Below are 23,776 nucleotides of genomic sequence, written 5' to 3'. Positions count from 1 at the left end.
TGTAGACTGAACTGGCTGACTGAAAAAACCTCCGCCATGACGCACCCTGCCCCCAAAACAGGGATAAGTAGATCCTCTAGGTTCAGAGGCTTCTTAGACTCCTTATTGTCCCTCTCTAGATCGCGGATCTGTTCCACCCTCCTAGGGATCTCCACAACCTGATGAAATAGAGTATCACTCTCTAACTCCCGTGCCTTCCCAAGTTTGAGACCATAACTGAGTCCCTCAATAAATCTGCGAATTCACTTTCTAATAGTGGAAACCAAAGCAGGTGCATGACGAGATAGCTGTGAAAATCTCATAGCATACTCGGACACGGTCACAGTCCCCTAGCGCAACTGCTCAAACTCGGTGCGCAATGCATCCCGGAGGGTCTGTGGAACGAACTCCCTCAAAAATAGATCAGTGAACTGAGTCCAAGTAAATAGTGCTGTGCCAGCTGGCCTAATCTCCTCATAAGCCTGCCACCATCTATATGCCGGCTCCCGTCAGCTGGAAAGTAGTAAGGGCGACGCAGCTCAACTCCACTATGCCCATGTGCGCAGATCACGGTGACACTGGTCTAGAAAATCCTGTGCATCCTTAGAAGTTGTGCCATTGAAAGTAGGAGGATCATACTTATTGAAACTCTCTAACCTATTTTTTTCCTCCTCTGACGCTGCTGGCCTTACCTTAGGCTTAACCAAAATCATGGGTTGTGCCGGCATAACACCCGAAGTCTGATCAATAAGAGCCCACTACTCTAGAGTACAAGCAGCAGGAGTATGAGCTCCTCCCCTAGCCTGTGAAGTAGCTAGTGCAACCAGAATCAAACCCGCATGAGCCAATGTACCAAACATGCTCAGAAAGCGCGCTAAAGTCTCCTTAATATTAGGGGAAACAACAGGCGCCTCGGGTGCCTGCTCCCCAAACGGAGCTACTGGTGGCTCCTCAACTGCTGCTCTGGCAGGTGCTCTAGCTGTAGTACGTGCCCCTCCTCGGCCTCTGCCTTTACCCTGTTCCCTAGCAACACCATCCCAGGGGGCAACATCGTCAGTAATTGCAGCTCGTGTCCTCACCATCGAATAGAAAGACAAAGTCTCAAACTCCAAAATCAATAATTGCGGATGATAGGAATGAAAGAAGTGGAATTTCCTAATAGTTCCGTAGCCTTTCGAAGATAAGTACGGACGTCTCCGTACCGATCTGGAAGACTCTACTAAACTTGCTTATGACTCATAGAACCTTCGAACCTAGAGCTCTAATGCCAACTTGTCACGACCCAAAATCCCACCTTGAGGAACGTGATGGAAACTAGTCCGTAGGACTAGGTAAGCCTAACACACAGTGAAATTTAACATATTTAATCCATTTAACTATTAAATATGAACTAGTAAATGACATAACATAGTTGAAAGTGAACAATAGTTATACATCCCTAAATCGGTAGTACAGAGCCATAAGCTCTATTGAGAGTGCACCAGAAATTGCTAAATACAATACTGTTTGGAGATAAAGTAAACAATAGCAAAGAACATAGAAATTTACTCCGAGGCCTACGGGCGAAAATGCAGGTATACCTTGAAGTTCCACAAAAACTCTGACAATCAGCTCAATATCACCTAACTCACTCTAAAGTACCTGGATCTGCACAAAGGCGTACAGAAGTATAGTATGAGTACACCACAATCGGTACATAGTAAGTACCAAGACTAACCTTGAAGGAGCAGTGACAAGCTTCAAGTCAAGACACTCACTAATCAAATAACATGTGAAAAATATCAAAAACCGGCAAAAAGAATAATAATACAAAGCAATAAAAGCTAATAACTCGTCAGATTAAGCGATAACCAATTAGTAACAAACCTCTTTAAATTATTTTGTGATTGCTTAGTCATACAAATGTATTTTTTGCATCCACATATATATTTCATAATATTTTACTTCATGGCATATAATTATATTTGTATTTTAAAGTTACTTTTACATAATTTTGCAACAATAGCCTATATTCTATACATAATTATATTTATTATATTATTTATACTAAAATAGCATTTCATATTTTTATAATGTTAAGATGTTATTTTCTGGCATTTTACTACATGAATAATATTTTTATTATTTATTAGTCATTTTGTTATAATTTATTTTTAATGAATTTCGTGTATTTAATTTGTAGCCCAATTTTGAGCTAATTTCGGGCACAATTCACCAGCCCACACCCTAAACTCCAGCCCAATAATACCTAGCCCAATACCAGCGACCCACTACCCCATACCCGTTCACTAACCCGATCCGACTCTAATTAAATCCTAGCCGTTGATCTGCCTCTTCTAATTTACCTCACACTAAACCCTAGCCCCATTTTACCTGGTTAGCCGCCTCTATACGCTCTCAAACCCTCCCCTCACTTCATAAACCCTAGCCGCCTCCCAAAATATTCTTCGAATCTGACCAAATCATGGATTCCTTCTGTAATTCTCTTACCTTTTATGCGTTACCTCATTGCCACTTACAAGATTATGGTGTTACTTAGTATTTGCCTCACTTTTGGCAAATACCAGTCCCCGAATCAAGGGAATCAGCTTCACCCTTCAAGATTTGGACGATATGTCGTCTATATGCATCATAGCAAGGTCTTATGGGTCTGATTCACCAAGATCTTCAATCAATCTTTGATTCTGGCCAAACTAGGGTTTACTTGATTTTTTCCTAATTTGGTTCTTAAACGATTCTGCATGCTCTTCCTTCCTTATATATTTTTGATTTATTGTGTTTCCTTGTTTAGATGTTTGATTTCGACTACTATATAAACCCTTCCCCAAATTTCCTAGGACAGACCAGAAGAACGATTCTCTCTTACCCTCACTCACTCGATACTATTCCAAATCTATTGTTCTTGGCCGGCTGAAAGCCAAGGCTACCGGAATTTGCATTCTTAACCTCCCCAGTGTGAGCACTGCTCGGGACTCATCAGAAGCCCTTGTGAACTCTAGCATACTAGGATTGGGGTCTTGTTGTCCTCTATTGCTACTTATTTTCGAAGTATTTCTGAAATTTGCTCTTCTCCTTTACTTATTCGTTAGTTTCAACTGGTTAGTATCTTATTCTCTCGTAATTTCATTACTTTCTGAATGTGTGCATTTCTATGGGTGTTTAACATCATGCTATCTCAAACCTGCTAGTTCTGACTTTTGCTAAGTGATACATGATGTTTACTTGGCTTGCAACTAAACCTGATTAATGCTTATCGAATACTGTTTGAATTTCTAGGAAGATATGTCTGTCCAGAAGTGTTTTCTACTTATTGAATCTCTTATACATCACCTACTGTCCTGTTGTAACTATGGGATGGCCTTATATGAATATACTTAGCCTAGTATGCTTTTCCTTGACCTTATTAGCCTCAATGCTTGCCTATTGTAGATAACCAAGCTGTTTGAATGCTTGTCTCCACATTTAAGCCTAGTTGACTATTCAAGACTAGTGTTTATCTTGAACCATTACTGGCAATCTCTTAGGAGATTAATGCATGCTTAGAACCTATTGAAAATATGCTTATGCCAAATCTTTTATGTATCCTTGTTATTCCCTGAGATCAACTTGTGATCATATGAACTCTGTATGCCAATGTTGTTACAATGCCAAGACAGACTTATCCTTTGCGTTGATGTTTTGTGCTAGGGTGAATGTCAATCCCAATTTTGTTTGCTCTTCTTTATACAGTGCCTGTTACTTTACTTAGTTGAAAGTCAACCTCTTCTCATCTGAATGCTCACTTATTTAGAAACTGTGTTGCTTGCCTGTCCTATATGTTAAGCTCTGCAAATTAGCTATTCTCATTAGGCTCTTATGCTGAAGTTTCCATGTTAAGTCTGTATCTCCCTGGTCTTGCCCATGACACTATTGGATTTCTATGTTCAAACCCCTGTTTACGGTTCCTTAGGATGGTTTTGGACTAGTCTTTGTTTTGGAACTTTATCTAAAATAGCCCTGTTGCTCTTAAACTTTGTTTCTAGAATTACAACCATAAACTTGCCTCATATGTGCTTTGTGTGCCTTTCCATGTAGTATGATCCTGTCCATATATTTTGGCTAGAGCTGTTGTTCGTCACAGTTTTAAGAATTAAGTGTTTCTGTTTCAAATCTGTTCTATGTGTAGTTTGTCACATGTATGGCTTAGTTTGGCATCTACTTGGGTAAGTAAGTTATTCGTTGGGCCTATTATTTGTCCATATGTGTTGTTGGACATGTGCATTAGATTTAGGAGTATTGAACTGTCCTGGTGAGCCTGTGGTTTGGGCTTGCTGTTTGTCCGGGGACTAATGCTATTGAAGGCCTGGGGATACCCCTGGTTTACTTTGATATTTGGCCTACAATTGCTTTAGTGGCCTGTATTTGTTTCAGCTTGTATTTGGTCATCTTTAAGTATGTATTATTTCATTATGGGTATGTAATGATTTTGTAAACAAACAATTGGGAGTTAGTGAAATTGGGGGAATGGGTGTGTTCTATTCTTGCATAAAAGGGTAGAAAACATGCCTATAGGGTCTACGTACTTTATTTGCTAGTTGTTTAACTTGCTTTATTTCTGCACATTAATAAAAATCATGTCTATAGGAATCGTACACAGTTCACCTAAATTGTCTAATAATCGTCCTCTATCTCAAGCATGTTATTAATCGCTATACTTGATTTTATGTCTACTACTGTGCGCTCTTAGACAGCATGCCTATAGAAATCAAACGCCTTGATTAATTATTAGACAACATGCCTATAGGATATGATAATACATGTCTTCACTAAATGTTCATCTAAATATCATTACTATAGGATTTTAATAAACTACTTCTGCTGTTTTCGTTACATTTCCCCGCCTAGATGACATGCCTATAGGGATAAAGTATTATAAAAATCAAGTTCAATTGTCAATCCTGCCTATAGGATATTATCACTATTCTAGAAAACATGTCTATAAATCAAACGTTGTTAACTCTAAGCCTTCGAACAATCTTACTGCCTCATTGCGTGAACAATTTAGAGATCATGCCTATAGGGGTTTTAACGCCTTCAATCTCGAGTTCATTAGTCTAAAGCTGCAGCACTGCTTATACAATACTGGAAATTAGAATCGCATAGAAACCATGTCTATAGGATTTAACAACTCTAATGCGTCTTAATTCTAAAACTATATACTGCATGTTCTGCTTGCGTGCATTTGTTTTTTATGTGTGGAGGCTAACTTGGAACCCTTAGTTGTCTTTATGTGAAGTCCTATCTATTTTGTATGTCGCCCAATTTTATCATTTTGAGTAACCTAAGTAAAGTCTAGAACAACCTAATAGTAGGTCGAACGCCTCCTTGACCATAGGCATGGGACGAGTAGTGCACACATAGGATACTGTTTAGAAGTGAACTAGAGCGCCTTTAAGTAATAACTTCAACATAGTAATTATGTAGCATGAGCTGATAGTCTATGCCCGCTAAATAACATGAGCAACCCCTACCCTAAGGGAGCTGCGAAGTATTATTTATGTTGCACAGGGTGATCTTTTAGGCTAAAATACTTCGCCCCCTATCCTTTATATGCTTGTTGTTCACACCTAGTCATAAATCGACGTAATTGTACTCCTTGTGATTTTTTAAGACTTGCATCAATTAGTCACATAGTTAATTCTTATATTACAATAAGAGTTTTCAACTTTTATATCTTTCTTTGCTTATTTGATCACCTAGCTTAATTATCTAATCCACATAGTATGAATTTCTGTCGGGACCCACAGTTGTGGACTTCGAAGAGTGCCTAACACCTTCTCTTTGAGGTAATTTGAGCCCTTATTCGATCTTTAGTGATGTAGACCAATCAAACAGAGTTATTCGCAAATAGGTGCCCTAACGCACCTTAAAAATTGTCAGGTGGCGACACTTTTCTTTTAATACCTCATTTAAAAGAGTTGTCACATGTCGAAACCCGCTTTCGCGAGAAAACGGGGCGCGACAGAATGGCGACTCTGCTGGGAATTTACAGTAAGGCTCTTACCATAACGAATTTGACTTATGTGGATTATTTCCCTTATTTTTTATATTTGTTCAAATTGCTATGACATGCACATCCCTTCCCTTATTCTCCTATATTTGTTCAAATTGCTATGACATGCACATCCCTTCCCTTATTCTCCTATATTTGTTTAAATTGCTATGACCTGTACATCCCTTCCCTTATTCTCCTATATTTGTTTAAATTTCTATGACATGCATATCCCTTCCCTTATTTTCCTTTATTTGTTCAAATTGCTATGACATGCACATCCCTTCCCTTATTTTCCTTTATTTGTTCAAATTGCTATGACATGCACATCCCTTCCCTTATTCTCCTTTATTTGTCTAAATTATTTTGACATGAACATCCGCTCCATGTTTCACTTTATTGCTATGACATGTATGACCTCTCTCCATTTCCTTCATCTTGTCTAAGACTACTATATTATGACTCTCCCATCACTAATTCCATGCCAGCTTCATTACGTTCTCGCACGTTTTCATAAGTTAAACTGACTTCTCTTTTTGTCTTTTTCTTTCTCTTTTTTTCTACTCCTGTTCATCTTTATCATAATTGTTGTTTTTACGTACTTTTATCATGCAAATACTTGGCAATGTGTTACTATTTCTGCATAAAGCATGCTCCATGCCATACTCCACTCGTGCCTATTATCAACATAGCGGCGCTTGATGAGTGTCCGCGCTTTCCTGAAATTACCCTTTTAATTTGGAAAGGCTTATTTGCGGTAGACTAGTCGATCAGCGGTGCAGTCGACGGTCCCGTGCCTTTCCCTCTCAAGTTGTCCACTTGAGAGTACCACTCTAGACCTTTCTAGAAACCACACTCCGATTTGAAATGTAAATGCATCATGCTAAACCTAGTACAGATTGAGACGTCATTGACGTAACAACCCGCTAAGATAAAACCTTATCCAATGTCCGACGGGATTTCCACAATCCCAATGGACACTATCATATTATGTGCATTACTTGGAGAAAATGTGCCAACATGTTGATCATTATTGCGTAAGTAGTCAGATCTAGAGGAGGAAAGGTCTAACCTTCGATTATTTGTAGAAATTGAAGCACGAAATTCCCAGGTTCGGTATGGTCCAAAACTTCCCGCCTTTTCTAATTTATTGGTGGAAAGACCTTGCACCTTGTGATAGAAATCATGTGAGGAGAGTACTTGGTGACCTGCCATCTTTACTGAACCTTAGACCAAATAGGGAATTAATCGAGGCCGCTACCATGTTCTGGGACAAGAAAAGAGCTGTTTTTCGATTTGGCAATATAGAAATGACTCCTCTCCTAGAACAAATAGGTGTTTCGCCAAATTACCAAGGGATAATCCGGGACTTCTAGTACCAGAAAATCGCATTCCGCACGATTTTCTGAAGATGTTGGGTTTTAAAAAAAATGATGAACTGCTCTGTCTAAAGAAACCATACATCCCTTTGAGTTTCCTTACAAGCGTTATGGGCATAGAAAATCATATCGTCTTCATCATGATGAACTAGCCATTACTTCTTTAGGATAGATGCATGGCGGGGTTTATGTTTTCATTGTCTGCTTCTTGGGGTTGTTGATCTTTCTGATGAAAGGAGGAAGGATTCATGCTCACCTAGCCATGGTCGCCGAACCTTAATGGATGGCATCGAAGGACAAACTTATACTATCATCCCAATGATCTTAGTTGAGATGTACCGTGCTCTAGATCGGTGCAAGCATAGATTCAGACACTTTGAGGGTTGTAATCTATTGCTACAAGTCTGGCTGCTGGAACACTTTAGAGGGATGAATATCTTCAACAACTTCTACGAAGGCCACTAAATGACTACATAGCCAATCATCACCAAAAGAAAATGACATTTATTCCAGACAAGTTTGAAAAGCCTGGAAATGCTGTTGGTTGGGTGCGTTTATTCAACAATCTGATAGACGAGCAAGTGCATTGGATGTTTGAATGGTTTCCTAGTAGTGAGTTCATCATCAAATCAAAAGGGACTACTCACTTGGTACTTGATCGGGTTGCGAGGCATCTACCCTTACGCTCCTATAAGGGTAATGAGGCAAGCTGGAAGAAAATAAGTCATACCTCGGGTTTCCAACATGGTTCAGTACAAGGCAGATTTCAAGGGAGATGTCATCCCATTCAAGTTCGAAGCGCAACACATGTGGAACCAAAAGATCATTGTGGAAGGAGAAACCATTAAGCCAGACAGGTATCACGCCGGCCATATGTACTACTATTTATCATGGTTGGAAGACGATGTAGCTGGGTACGTCAAACCAGGAGTCAATCTGAAGGATAGGATCATAGATGAAGTGGCTGAGGCACAAGTGAAGTACAAGAGGCTACGCGAAAGGGTGTTCGAGTCCGAAGCCAAGCATCTGGAGCAAGAGAAAGTGAACATGAAGGCGATAAGGGAATGGAAGGAGATTGCCACTAAGTCGATGGAGAGATAGAATACTTGGAGCAAGGATTGATGGAGCTAGAAGAAAAGATGCGAAAGAGACTTTGGGATTGTCAAGGCATGGACGACGATCAAGGAGGAAAGCTGGCAAAGCTTACTTATTGCTAGACATGCGCGATCTGGGGAACATGATTGATGGGGTCAAGAGAGCCAAGCATGGAGAAGGTCCTTTAGGGACCAAGTTGATTAGGAGAAGATGTTCTTTACTGCTTTCTAGTTTAGATTAGACTTCGAGGTAATAAAGCTTAATGCCATTAGTGATTTTATTATTATTATTATTATTATTATTATTATTATTATTATTATTATTATTATTATTTTGATTTAGTAAAAGATTGCTTTGGCTTATTTTTCGCACTTGTGAAATGAAGCAACTATTGGCATCAATTTTCTCCAAGTCTATGTGTCGTTTAGGCCTATCTCAGGCGCAATGAGGTCCCCAAATTAGGATACGAATTATTGCATGACTCTTGTGGAAAATGTTTAAATATTGCTAACACTCTTTTATTTCACCTTATTGACTTGGTTACCTTTTATTTTTATTCCTTTATTTATTCCCATTCCCAAAGGTTGGTTCGTGCATATTGGCATCATCAGCATACCACACTAGATCTAGAGGTCCTCCACCTCCTCCTCCACCTAGCGAACCGAAAAACAAAGGCAAGGGCAAAGGGAATGTTACACCCCATGTTTTCGTACATTAAAGTTTTGTCGTAAGTTAATCGACGTAAGTTCGGGAATGAGATTATTTTGGGATTATAAGTAGTATGCTATTTCAAACAAGTGATGAGTAAATTTGTGAAGGTGAGAGGGTAAGCAAATAAAAAAAAATGAATTTCGTCAAAGTTTGTTATTGTGGGATAGAATACGACCGCAGCTAAAATACCCGGTATTTATGGACTAGTGACATACAAGGTACGACATGACCATGATAGTAAGGTGCATAAAGTTTGGTAAAAGTGAGTAGTATTTTAAGTAATTTGAGATAATTCTTAATTATGTGGGTAATTGGTTAATTATTGGGTGATGGAATATTACCCAATTAATTAAGGAATTATTTGGATAAAGATAAAAAACCCCAACATGGCAGCACCCCCATCCCATTTGAGTGACTCATTAAGTCTGGCATAAATGTCACATTTTGAAAATTAAGGTGGCTTAGTCATCCACCAAGCGGGGCCCACACCACTATGATAAGAAATCTTTCTAATTCATTTTAGAAAGATATCATACAAAGAAAGGTATGATTCTGGCAACGTAAATTGCTTCAACAAAAACTCAAACGAGATTTCTTAATATCATAGCAATGGGATTTTGCAATTCTAAGGAAGTCGATATAATCTTTTTCAAGAATATCATACAGATTTTTTACTACTTCAATCTTGCCTTTGTTGTGATTGTCGTGTGTTAGAGGGATTGTCAAGAGAACTGGCTCACGTATGTTAAGGCTATCCCTTCTTTCCTTTTGGCATGATCCATACGATATAAACGAAACAAGCAAATGCACAACTTCCATAAATGACTCTATTTGTGGAAATGCTAGAGATGCTTATATTCTTGATTTCCCATAAGTCTTATTATTCTATCGTCTGCTCATGGGTCTCAGAAAATACGTCAGTTGATAAAGTTTATTTCATGATATTAATCAAAGGCATAATGGTCTTATGATACTCCAAAAGATTTTATTGACGTACTTCTCATGCATTGCATTCATATATGCATGTACATTGACCCATGANTTGCATTCATATATATATATATATATATATATATATATATATATATATATATATATATATATATATATATATATATATATATATATATATATATATATATGGGATATGGGAAAAGGTTACGACGTTATATACGCACCACCACCTGATCAGCTGGTATACGTTGATAATTTGCCCACAGTGGCCGAAATGATATGATGGGATGCCTTCAGAGGCTTGATGATATTATGAACGCATGTACCCATGCATGGTATGAACTTTATACACATATTCATGACATTATAATATTAAATGATTCACAAAGCTATTCAGATATACATGTTGAGTCTTTTACTCTATGTTTCTCTCATGTCTATTGTTTACTGATTTTTATTCCTTACATACTCGGTACATTATTTGTACTAACATCCTTTTTGCCTGCGGACGCTGCGTTTCATGCCCGCAGGTCCCAATAGATAGGTTGAGAGTCCTCCAAATAGGCGATCAACTCGGCAGAAGATGTTGGTGCGCTCCATTTGCTCCGGAGTTACTTATTTGGTCAATATGATTTAGACATGTATTGATTGGTATGTCAAGGGCCTTATTCCGGCCTTATGACGTTTATGTACTCTTAGAGGCTTGTAGACATATGTCATGTATATGAAAGATTGTATGGCCTTGTCAGCCTATGTTCAGTGTACAAGTGATTATTTTGGCCTTATAGGCTCGTACGTCATATGTATAAGTGAGTATATCGCGTTGGGTCGTTTTATGTCGAGTGTTCCCTCATGTTTTATTCTTGTTACCTCATACGGCCCTCCTGGCCCATTTACCCATGTTGATGTAATGAGAAATATACGTTACATGGGTACTCGATTGAGTAAGGCACCGGGTGCCCGTCGCGGCCCATCGGTTTGGGTCGTGATAGGGAATATGGAAGATTTAAGTGGTATCCGGTAAGATAATGCTACTATGGTGGAAAATGTTGAAACTTCAGATGGTAGAAGCATCCCATGGCAGAATGAGTTGGTCTTACGTTTGGAGCAGAAAATCCTGGAACTACAGGGTGAGCTTCAACAAATCCGAAATCTGGCAAACCTTTCCCCTACTCTCAATGTTCCCGATATCAACCAGCAAAACTCAACTAACCAAAACCAAACACCGCCACAAAACACACAAAACCAGAATCCACCACCCATAGCTCCGAATCCTCCCCGACCACACCACTATCATAATCCCACACCTACCTAGAACCTTAACCCGCCACCAGTGCAAACCCCTCAACAACATCACCATCACCCAATAAAATACCCGCAAACCACTACTTATCACACTCCCCAAAATGCACCACAACCAACTCTCGATCCCCAAAGCTCAACCAAGGATTACCCATATACCCATGTTCCAGGAACTCATCAAAGCAATCCAATATATGTGGAAACCTTATCCATGTTACACCCCATATTTTCGTACGTAAGGGTACGTCGTAAGTTAATTGATGTAAGCTCATAAATTAAATCATCTTTGAAAAGTTTAAAAGTTAGTTAATCATGTTAACGTAGAGGTTACAAATAGTTAAGATCATGAATACCAAGTACCAAGAGGGTTTGAAGGCTTAGAAGCTAAACGAATTGAAGAAAATAAGTTTAGTCGAAAGTCGACAAGTTGGAATGTTATAACATGTGCTTTTGGAGTGAGAATAGGGTGATTAACATTATAAGGAGATTATGTTATGAGTTATTTTAGTCGTATGATAGTCGTGTGTTATGTTTTGAAGTCAAGCGAGTTGTGGAACAAAAGTTGGAAAAGGTCATCACAAGTTACATTCATAAATATGTTGAAACTTAGGTAAAATGTAGCTTAGATTTTCTCCCAGTATACTTGGAATTTTGTGATGATCTACCTAACAAATGGAAGATCTATAAGTCTAGTTTCTAACGCATCTAAAAGTTTGTCAATATGACATAGGAGTAGAGAGATATTCGCATTTCCACGAGACTGCACAAGCAGCTCCCATGGGACCCACAAAGTCGGTGTAAAACTCCAGCTTGTATTTAAGTTCATTCTAAATCGTTTTCACTCTTTTTTCTCGTCCTAAACAGTTCCAAAATCCTCCTAATTTCTCTCCAAGGGTTCCTCCATGATTCTACGGTGAAAACCTATGATAAAAACATGAATCCAACGCTAGAAACCTCGTGGTGCTTGCTCAATCGTAGTTCTTCGTCTTGTGATTGTTTTGGAGGGTTCTTCAAAGTGAAGTAACCTCAGGTTTCGTGTTGTTCTTGTTGATTAAGATAATAAGCAGTCCCTCCTTCATATATATTAGATTTTCAAGGCGAACTACAAGTGTTTACGCACCAACTTGAACACCAAAAGTTGATTCAAGAAGAGAATACAACACCTATAGTGTTGTGGTGACATCCCTTTTGCCTTATATTGGGAGAAAATCTAAGCTACATTTTACCTAAGTTTCAACACATTTATGAATGTAACTTGTGATGACCTTTTCCAACTTTTGTTCCACAACTCGCTTGACTTCAAAACATAACACACGACTATCATACGACTAAAATAACTCATAACATAATCTCCTTATAATGTTAAGCACCCTATTCTCACTCCAAAAGCACATGTTATAACATTCCAACTTGTCGACTTCCGACTAAACTTATTTTCTTCAATTCGTTTAGCTTCTAAGCCTTCAAACCCTCTTGGTACTTGGTATTCATGATCTTAACTATTTGTAACCTCCACGTTAACATGATTAACTAACTTTGTAAACTTTTCAAAGATGATTTAATTTATGAGCTTACATCAATTGACTTACGACGTACCCTTACGTACGAAAACATGGGGTGTAACATGGATAAGGTTTCCACATATATTAGATTGGATGAGTTCCTGGAACATGGGTATATGGGTAATCGTTGGTTGAGCTTTGGGGATCGAGAGTAGGTTGTGGTGCATTTTGGGGAGTGTGATAAGTAGTGGTTTGGGGGTATTTTGTTGGGTGATGGTGATGTTGTTGAGGGGTTTGCACTGGTGGTGGGTTAAGGTTCTGGGTAGGTGTGGGATTATGATAGTGGTGTGGTGGGGGAGGATTCGGAGCTATGGGTGGTGGATTCTGGTTTTGTGTGTTTTGTAGCGGTGTTTGGTTTTGGGTAGTTGAGTTTTGCTGGTTGATGTCGGGAACATTGAGAGTAAGGGAAAGGTTTGCCAGATTTCGGATTTGTTCAAGCTTACCCTGTAGTTCCAGGATTTTTTGCTCCAAACGTAAGACCAACTTCTTCCCTGCGGTGCTTCTACCATCTGAAGTTTCAATATTTTCCACCATAGTAGCATTATCTTTCTGGATACCACTTAAATCATCCATCTTCCCTATCACGACACAAACCGATGGGCCGCGACGGGCACCCGGTGCCTTACTCAACCGAGTACCCACGTAACGTATATTTCTCATTACATCAATATGGGTAAATGGGCCAGGAGGGCCGTATGAGGTAACAAGAATAAAACATGAGGGAACACTCGACATAAAACGACCCAACCTGATATACTCACTTATACATATGAAGTACGAGCCTATAAGGCCAAAATAATCACTTGTACACTAAACATAGGCTGACAAGGCCATACAATTTTTCATATACATGACATATATCTACAAGCCTCTAAGAGTACATAAATGTCATAAGACCGGAACTGGGCCCCGACATACCAATCAATACATGTCTAAATCATACTGACCAAATAAGTAACTCCGGAGCAAATGGAGCGCACCAACATCTTTAGCTGAGCTGATAGCCCATTTGGAGGACTCTCAACCTATCTATCGGGACCTGCGGGCATGAAACGCAGCGTCCCCAGGAAAAAAGGATGTTAGTACAAATAATGTACCGAGTATGTAAGGAATAAAAATCAGTAAACAATAGACATGAGAGAAACATGAAGTAAAAGACTCAACATGTATATCTGAATAGCTTTGTGAATCATTTAATATTATAATGTCATGAATTTGCGTATAATGTCCATACCATGCATGGGTACATGCGTTCATAACATCATCAAGCCTCTGAAGGCATCCCATCATATCATTTCGGCCACTGTGGGCAAATAACGTATATCAGCTGATCAGGTGGTGATGCGTATATAACGTCGTAACCTTTTCCCATATCCCATATATATATATATATATATATATATATATATATATATATATATATATATATATATATATATATATATATACTATGAAGATTTTTGAAGGTGGAAAAGGCGTTGAAGGTTTAAACTATGAAGATTTTTGTATTCAGACAGATGTGGAACTGCCGGAGGGTTACAAATCTCCCAGTTCGAACTTTTCGATGGCACTGGTGATCCGAAGGTATACATGAGAACCAACAGGAAAATTTTCATGCGAAGTCTTACAGGAGACGCCTTGTCTTGGTATATTAGTCAAAACCCGAAGAAGTGGGAAAATTGGGTAAGTATGGCATCAGATTTCATGGACAGATTCAGGTTCAACACAGAGAACACTCTAGACATTTTCTATATCCAAAACCTCAAGAAGAAGCCGATAGAAACCATTTGCAAGTATGCTACTCGTTGGAGGTAAGAAGCCGCAAAGGTAAGGCTAGCACTTGAAGAAGAACAAATGAACAAGTTCTTTGTTAGAGCTCAAGATCCGCAATATTATGAAAGGTTGATGGTCATCAAGAATCACAAGTTCTCAGACATCTTCAAGTTGGGAGAGAGGATAGAAGAAGGAATCAAGAGTGATATGGTGACTAATTTTGAGGCGCTGCAAGCCACAAATAAAGCCTTGCAATCAGGAGATATCTCAAAGAAGAAAGAAGTGGGTGCTGTGATGGTAGCCCAGGGCCCTAAGTCTCCCCTTACATACCAAACACCTCCACCCACATATCAACCCTCACCCCCAAAATACCAATAACCTGCCACCACCTACCATACCTAAAACACTCAACCTGCAAATTTTAACCATACCAAAACTACCAAAAGCCACTTCCAAATTTTGACCGCAGAACTCCTAGACAATACACCCCAATTGCTGAACCCATAGCTCAACTGTATGAGAGATTTAAGGCCGCTGGTTACGTCACCCCTATTCCTGCTGTTGTTTGTTGAGAATCCTTCCCAGTGGATCAATCCCAACAAACACATGTGCCTATCATTCAGGCATGAAGGGTCATACCATCAAAGAGTGTTGTACGTTAAAAGACAAAATTCAGATACTGATCGACACTAAGGTTATACAAGCAAAGAAAACTGCATCGAATGACTACAATAACCCTCTCCCAGATCACAAGGGTGAGGGGGCGAACGTGATAGAAACTGATGAGGAATGGGATCTGAAAGGGTCCATCAGACTCATTCGAGAGGGAAACACTCCTAAAACATCTCCGGTCACCCTCATGCCAGTTGTGGTACAAACCCGGGCACCATTTGAGGTCGAGGTAGCTACACCCTTCACTGTAATGTTAGCTCCCACACCTTCTTACAAGTCCGATGCCATCCCATGGGATTATGTTGCCGAAGCGAGAAGAAAGGGGAAAGCCAAGATGAAAGAAACAAGCGTTGCGAAAGGTATGACTAGAACTGGAAGAGTTTACACACCTGAGAATCTTGGAGGAATGAGCAAAGAAGCTGCACCTAAGCCGCCTGTTGTTGAGACTGGCACTGACGATCTTTGGAGGAAGATACAAGCAAAGGAATAATCTGTTGTTGACCACCTGAACAAGACTCCCGCTTAGATATCCATCTTATCACTGTTGCAAAACTCAGACGCACACAAGAATGCCTTGATGAAAGTGTTAAGTGAAGCTTATGTCCCCACCGGCATCACGAATGGAGAAATGGCTAACATGGTCAAACAGGTACTAGAGAGTCACAAAATTACTTTCTTCGAAGATGAGTTACCGCCAGAAGGGTTGAGTCACAACCATACATTTCACATCACAGTGCAATTTGAGGATAAGTTCATTGTCAGGGCCTAATAGATGGAGGTTCGAGCCTGAACATATGCCCACTAGCCACTCTGAAAAGATTAGGTAAAGACCTGCACGAGATACAGATGGGAAGCATGAATGTCAAGGAATTCGATGGATCTCAGAGAGCCACCATCGGGGAAATCAACCTTGATCTAAAGATTGGTCCGACTTGGTTTGATGTTGAGTTCCAAGTGCTAGATATATGCTATTTACCACCTATTATTGGGACGACCATGGATACATGCAGCTGGGGCAGTGGCTTCTACTCTGCACAAGACTGTGAAGTTCGAACGGAATCATCAGGAGGTGATCATTCATGGAGACGAAAGCAACCCTATCTACACTAACCAGACCATTCTAGTCATCAAAAACAGGAGGAAGTTGGGCGAAGAAACATATCACCGCATTGAGTGGGTCAACGCAATTGAAAAGGATCAATGGTGGAGCAACAAGATAGAAAGCACATTGTTGTGGACGGGATACGAACTAGGCAGGGTCTTGGTAAAAAGCTTCAGGAGATCACTAAACCCATACAACTACAGTATCATGGCACGGACTTTAGACTTGAGTATGAATATACCGTACAAGACCATCAGGATTGGATATCGCCATGGCGCGCCCATTATTATCCGCTAGAATAACCCATACCACCTCTGCACCAAACATTCCATCACGCTGACATGATGTGGGGATCCAAGGAAGATGAGATTTTGACAGGTATGAGGAAGCTATTTCTAGACGAGGAAGACATGGACTGTAGTGTAATTGTGGAGGAGGAGGAGGAAGACCTTACCATTCAAACAGTGGGAGAATGAGCTATTCTCAAGAACTGGACCGGTGCACCATCCCGGGCTCGTCGAGTTCCTAGGTAGCCTAGCAAATTAGCATGACTTGTTTTCAAATTGTTTTGAGAATTTAAGACATTTTCAATATTTTATTTTGAAATAATTACTCGAGCCATTGAGTCGTACTTGTTGACATTTTTAATTTTTATTAATGAATTATTGATTTTCGTATTTATTATTATCTTTCTACATTCTTTTCAGCATAATTATTACATATCTTGATGAACCTACGACTGTGACATGTAATGAGACAACGCAACATAAGGATAGTGATTCGGAAGATCTGGAAGATGATGTAATACCAGAGGAAATTGTCAAAGAAGTAGAGAATTTTAAAAACAAACCAAAGTCTAATTTGGAGGAAACTGAGGCCTTTAACTTAGGGGATTCTGAAACAGTCAACGAAGCTCGCATAAGCATTCATCTTTCACCGTCAGAGAAGGAAGATTATATCAAGTTTCTAAAGGAATATGAGGATATTTTCATATGGTCCTACGACGATATGACTGGGTTAAGCACATCCATAGTAGCTCACAAGCTACCTACCAATCCCATGTGTCCACCGGTAAAGCAGAAGCTCAGAAGGTTCAAGCCAGATATGAGTCTGAAGATAAAAGAGGAGGTCACCAAGAAAATCAAAGCCAAGGTTCTTCGAGTGGTCGAATACTCGACCTGGTTAGCTAACATTGTGCTGGTTCTGAAGAAAGATGGGAAAGTTAAAGTATGTGTTGACTACCGAGATCTAAACAGTCAAGTCCTAAGGATGATTTCCCGCTGCCTAACATACAGATACTAAATGACAACTGCGCCAAGCATGAACTGCAGTCCTTTGTGGATTGCTTCGCAGGATATCATCAGATTTGGATGGATGAAGAGGATGCCGAAAAGACCGCCTTTATCACACCAAGAGGAATATTTTGTTACAAAATGATGCCGTTTGGTTTGAAGAATGCTGGGGCCACCTACATGAGGGCCATGATTAATATGTTCCACGAGATTATACACAAGGAAATAGAGGTATACGTGGATGATGTTATCATCAAATCTATAAGGAGTTCAGATCACATAGCGGACCTGTAGAAGCTTTTCGACCGACTTCGAAAATACAATTTGAAGCTGAACCCCGCAAAATGCACCTTCGGATTCTTTGCTAGAAAGTTGCTAGGTTTCATCGTCAGCCGCCGGGGTATTGAGCTAGACCCATCGAAAATCAAAGTTATCCAAGACTTGCCACCCCCGAAGAATAAGAAGGATGTGATGAGTTTTCTAGGGCACCTCAACTATATCAATCGCTTTATAGCACAATCAACGGTGATATGTGAGTCGATCTTCAAGATGCTGAGGAAAGATGCTGCAACAAGTTGGACTGAAGAATGCCAGAAAGCTTTCGATAAATCAAGCAGTATTTATCTAAACCGCCCGTGTTGGTCCCGTTAGAACCTCGAAGACCTCTGCTGCTTTATCTAGCCGTGTTAGATGGAGCCTTTGTCTGCTTTCTAGGGCAACATGACAAAACTAGGAAGAAAGAGCAGACGACAAATTATCTGAGCAAGAAGTTCACACCTTATGATGCCCGGTGTTGTCTGTTGGAACGCACCTGCAGTGCTTTGATATGGATAGCCCAGAAGCTGAGACATTATTTCTGTGCATACACTACATATCTCATATCAAGGATGGATCCAACAAATTACATCTTCCAGAAACCCATGCCTACGGGTAAATTCGCAAAATGGCAGATATTGTTGAGTGAGTTCGACATCATCTATGTGACTCAGAAGGCAGTCAAGGGGCAAGCATTGGCTGATCACTTAGCGGAGAATCCCATTGACAGAGAATACGAATCACTGAAGACATATTTTCCTGACAAGGAAGTATCGTTTGTAGGTGAAGATATTACCAAAGAATACGATGGTTGGAGGATGTTCTTTGACAGAGTAGAAAACTTCAAAAGAGTGGGTATTCGAGCTATTTTTGTATCAAAGACCGGTAAATATTATCCGATATTCGCAAAACTCAAGTTCCCGTGCACCAACAATCTGGCATAATATGAGGCCTGCATCTTGAGACTCATATTGGCAATCGACATAAACGTTCAGGAGTTGCTGGTAATCGGAGATTCTGATCTATTGGTACACCATGTACTAGGGGATTAGGCTACTAAGAACACTAAAATATTGCCATATTTACATTGTGTACAAGAGTTGATCAAGAGGTTCACAAGGACAAAAATTCAAACATGTTCCAAGGATCCAGAATGAGTTTGCAGATGCACTAGCTACCTTGTCTTCCATGATACAACATCCAGAATAAGTTCACAGATGCACTATCCCAATAGGAATTCATAAGCATCCAGCTTATTATGCTCATGTTGAAGAAGAGTTCGACGGAAATCCATGGTTCCACGATATCAAAGAATACTTGGAAAAGGGAGAATATCGAGAGAATGCTACACATACGCAGAAGCGCACGCTTCGAAGATTGGCCAATCATTCTTTCAAAGAGGATGAATTTTGTATAAAAGGACTCCTGATTTGGGATTATTGCGATGTGTCATGCGAACGAAGCATCTAGACTGCTCGAAGACATACATGCCGGAACTTGCGGACCTCACATGAACAGTTTCATTTTGGCCAAGAAGATATTAAGAGCAGGTTATTTCTGGATGATTATGGAGACAGATTGCATCAAATATTTTCAAAAATGTCACCAATGCCAGATACATGCTGATATGATACGAGTACTGCCCAACGAACTCAATGCAACGAGTTTACCCTGGCCTTTCTCTGCTTGGGGCATGGATGTCATAGGACCAATTGAACCCGCTACTTCAAACAGACACAAGTTCATCTTGGTGGCTATAGATTACTTCACAAAATGGGTTGAAGCCGCTTCCTATAAGGAAGTGACTAAGAAGTTCGTGGCGGATTTTGTCCGGGATCGTATTTTTTGTCGATTTGGAGTGCCTGAGTCAATCATTACTGACAATGCCGCCAATCTCAATAGTGACATGATGAAAGCTATATGCAAAATATTCAAGAGCATGCATAGGAATTCTACAGCATACAGGCCGTAAATGAATGGAACCTTGGAGGCCGCCAACAAGAACATCAAGAAGATATTGAGGGAAATGGTGGACAACTACAAGAAACGGCATGAAAATCTACCATTTTCTTTTCTTGGATACCGCACCATAGTTCGTACATCAACTGGGGCAACCCCTATATACTGGTCTATGATACCGAAGTCGTTATCCCTGCCGAAGTAGAGATTGCTTCCTTAAGGATCATACAAGAGGCCGAGCTCAGCGAAGCGGAAGGGGTACGAAACCGGTATGTAGAGGTGTTCAAAACCGAACCGAAACCGAAAATCGAACCAAAACCGAAGCTAAATGTCTTATTGGTATCGGGTTAACGCTTTAACGGGCGGGGAATGGATTTAAACTTTCTTATTAACGGCTTATCAGTTTGGGGGCGGATTATTCAATTTTCTTAACGGATAATCCGTTAACCCGTTAAGAATATATATATATATATATATATATACATACAAAATTTATTTTTATCCATATATATATNTATATATATATATATTAAATAATCAAAAACCCTTCTTCCACTTCTAGTACTCTATCTCTATTCTCTATTACTAATTTACTATTAGACATTTAGAAACCCTAACGCCTAAATTCACTTGTTTCTATCTACGGCCACAAAACATGCTTGGGGTCTTACATTTTTGATGTTCCACGTTATGTAAGCTGGATATAACTCCTTATCGCCTTGTGTTTCCGTGATATTGTCTCTTTACAGGTTGAAGTTGATGAGGATCCAGCAGAAGCCAAGAAGGAAGGACAAGATGCGACAACTGAGGTAGCTAGGAGTAATACATATTCTGGGGGTAGCTTTGTTGATTCTACTGTTGTCTTTTTCCATTTCTGATGAAATTTCCAACTCTCTACAACAGAAAAAGAAGAAGACCAAAAAAATTGTGGAGAAATATTGGGACTGGGAGCTTACAAATGAGACTCAACCAATATGGGTTAGTCTCCAGATTACTATCTCCTGCTGCTATGCTTCAAAAGTTTGTTCTTACTGATATAATGAGTTACTGTCTTTCCTTTCCAGCTTCAAAATCCTAAGGAAGTAGGTCTGCTCTGAACTCAAAGAGCGTCATGTGCAATATAGATTGAATTAGGCCGATAAACCGCCCGATAATCGCCCGATAAGAGCTAAACAGATACCAATCCGCACGATATCTTATCGGGTGGCTAGCGGATTAATACATTTAAAAGTCGATAATCGATAAGCCAAACCGTTAAGAGTAAATAACCACCCAATCCGCCTGATAAGCAGCCCTACCGATATGAACAACTAGCTCTCATTGATGGTAAAAGAATGAACGCAATGTGACACAGTCAACTCTACCTAAATAGAATGGCAAGAGCTTTCAATAAAAAGGTTAGGTCAAGGCAGTTCCCACCGGGGCAATTGGTGCTGAAACGAATCTTCCCACATCAGGATGAAGAAAAGGGGAAATTCTCACCCAACTGGAAAGGCCCTTACATGGTTCATCGAGTACTGAGAGGAGGAGCACTTATACTTGCATAGATGGATGGAGAGATATGGCAAAAACCTATCAATTCGGACGAAGTCAAGAGATATTATGTTTAAGACTATGTTTGCACTTTCTATATGATGTAACCTGAAGTACGCTTGACCTGATTTTCGTTTAAGAGGGGATGCGTAGGCAGCCCTGTGGGTTCGGTCACATCATAATAAAATCCCTATTCTCCCTCTATGGTCATAAATTAGGGCAAGATCTAGAATTTGCCCGATCTCATCGTATTTACGATCACCAAGGAATGTATCGCCAAAAGTACGCATTTGAAATAGGACAGAATTTTGAGGAGGATTCTCAAAGTTTCGAGTTAAGGAGGTTGCAATGTCTCAAAATGTGTCACAGTCTCCGATTCGAACATTACTTGTTTTATGCATCATCACATATTTTGAACAAAATGCATTGTTATATAAACGACTTATCACAAATGCATATTTTCCGAAAATTTCATTTTTTGTAGTAGCCAGACGTTACCCAGGGTGACTCAAATAGGACCTCAAGACAGGGGCGAAGGCAGATCAAGGAATCGAGAGCACGAACCAATCTTCCCCCCCAAACTCACGATTTTTTTTGGATGCAGGCACAATGGACATAACAAGAACGTCCGCAAATATACACATACAACAAGATCACTATCTTCACACCGACAGAAGTCACCAAACACAAACGCGCCAAGCTAAGAGTAACTTTTCCCTCTCACATTTAATCGTTGCTATTCCTGCATAGGGCTAAACACTGTCCTCATTCTTTGCATAAGGCTAACCATTGCCTTCCTTTGCACGAGACTAAGCATTGTCTCTATTCTTTGCATGAGGCTAAGCACTGCTTCCATTATTGCATAAGGCTAAGCATCGCCTTTCCTTGCATGAGACTAAGCATTGTCTCCATTCCTTGCATGAGGCTAAGCACTGCCTCCATTATTGCATAAGGCTAAGAATTGCCTTTCCTTGCATGAGAATAAGCACTGTCTCCATTCCTGGCATGAGGCTAAGCACTGCCTCAATTATTGTATAAGGCTAAGCACTACTTTTCCTTGCTTGAGACTAAGCACTGTCTCCATTTCTTACATGAGGCTAAAAACTACCCCCATTATTGCATAAGGCTAAGCACTGCCTTTGTTTGCATGAGACTAAGCACCGTCTCCATTCTCCCTATGAGGCCAAGCACTGCCTCCATACTGCATAAGGCTAAGCACTGCCTCACCATTGCATAAGGCTAAGCACTGCCTTTCCTTGCATGAGATTAAGCATTGTCTCCACTCTTTGCATTAGGCTAAACACTACCCTCATTTCATACAAGACTAAGCCTTGTCTCGTCTCGTTCTTGCATATGACTAAGCATTACCTGTTTCCTATATCAAGCGATTGATATCACCGCATCTTTGCATTTCATGGGCTGAAACATTGCCACATTGTTCGAAGGCACCATAGTCTGAGGGTATCATCCTCATAGCCCGAAGACATCATGCCATGGTTAGAGGATCTGTGGAAATTGCATATCATTATTCAAAGGCGTCATAGTCCAGAGGCACCATCCTCATGGCCGAGGACACCATTCCATGGCCTGTGAATCCCTTATCATACGCTTAATGACCCAGGACATCATAGTCTAAGGACATCATACTCATCATCCAAAGACAACTCTCACGGTCCAAAGGGAATTTGCATCAAGTTTAATTTTTCGCAATAACCCCATATATGTTTGCGTGTATCGTCGTTTAAGTTTTGTAGGTAACTCGGGGGGCAACCTTTCTACGAACAGGAGCAATCCTCGCTCCGGTTTCCGTTCACAACGTTCACATCTTTCAATCATCTCGAACATAACCGATGATCAGTAATTGATTACCCTTTGTCCCGTAACCACTCAAATACTTACCTTATACATCCGTAATGTTCGAATTCGCATTCACACCTCCATCTAAAATTATCCGTTACTCACGACACTATCACATCCAAAAGATCCCTTCTCGAAATACACGACCACTCTGATAACGACTCCATCGGTTTCGTTTGCCATTGAATCCAGAACTACACACGACCTGATTCCCGTAACACTAGGGATATGTAGACAACTCAAGAACCAGGGTTCGACTC

The 23,776-nt window shown here is 40.0% G+C and overlaps 1 protein-coding gene across 1 annotated transcript; it reads left to right on the top strand.

The window, feature by feature from the left end:
* On the top strand, positions 20,140-21,223 carry LOC109224191 (heat shock protein 90-6, mitochondrial-like). The gene is made up of 4 exons (XM_019388778.1): positions 20,140-20,277; positions 20,876-20,935; positions 21,030-21,104; positions 21,191-21,223. Exons 1-4 carry the CDS (start codon positions 20,140-20,142, stop codon positions 21,221-21,223), a joined length of 306 nt encoding a protein of 101 aa, XP_019244323.1.

This window comes from Nicotiana attenuata, chromosome 3, assembly GCF_001879085.1.
Source record: "Nicotiana attenuata strain UT chromosome 3, NIATTr2, whole genome shotgun sequence".
Classification (NCBI taxonomy): domain Eukaryota; kingdom Viridiplantae; phylum Streptophyta; class Magnoliopsida; order Solanales; family Solanaceae; genus Nicotiana; species Nicotiana attenuata.
Note: the sequence above shows the minus strand (reverse complement) of the source record. Positions and strands in the feature narration are given on the sequence as shown.

Bases quoted from the DNA above. Each gene is read 5' to 3' on its own strand.
- LOC109224191 (XM_019388778.1), top strand. From the start codon at position 20,140: ATGAATGGAACCTTGGAGGCCGCCAACAAGAACATCAAGAAGATATTG. The intron at 20,936-21,029 runs GTAGCTAGGAGT...TCTCTACAACAG, and splicing joins GACAAGATGCGACAACTGAG to AAAAAGAAGAAGACCAAAAA. The intron at 21,105-21,190 runs GTTAGTCTCCAG...TTTCCTTTCCAG, and splicing joins ATGAGACTCAACCAATATGG to CTTCAAAATCCTAAGGAAGT.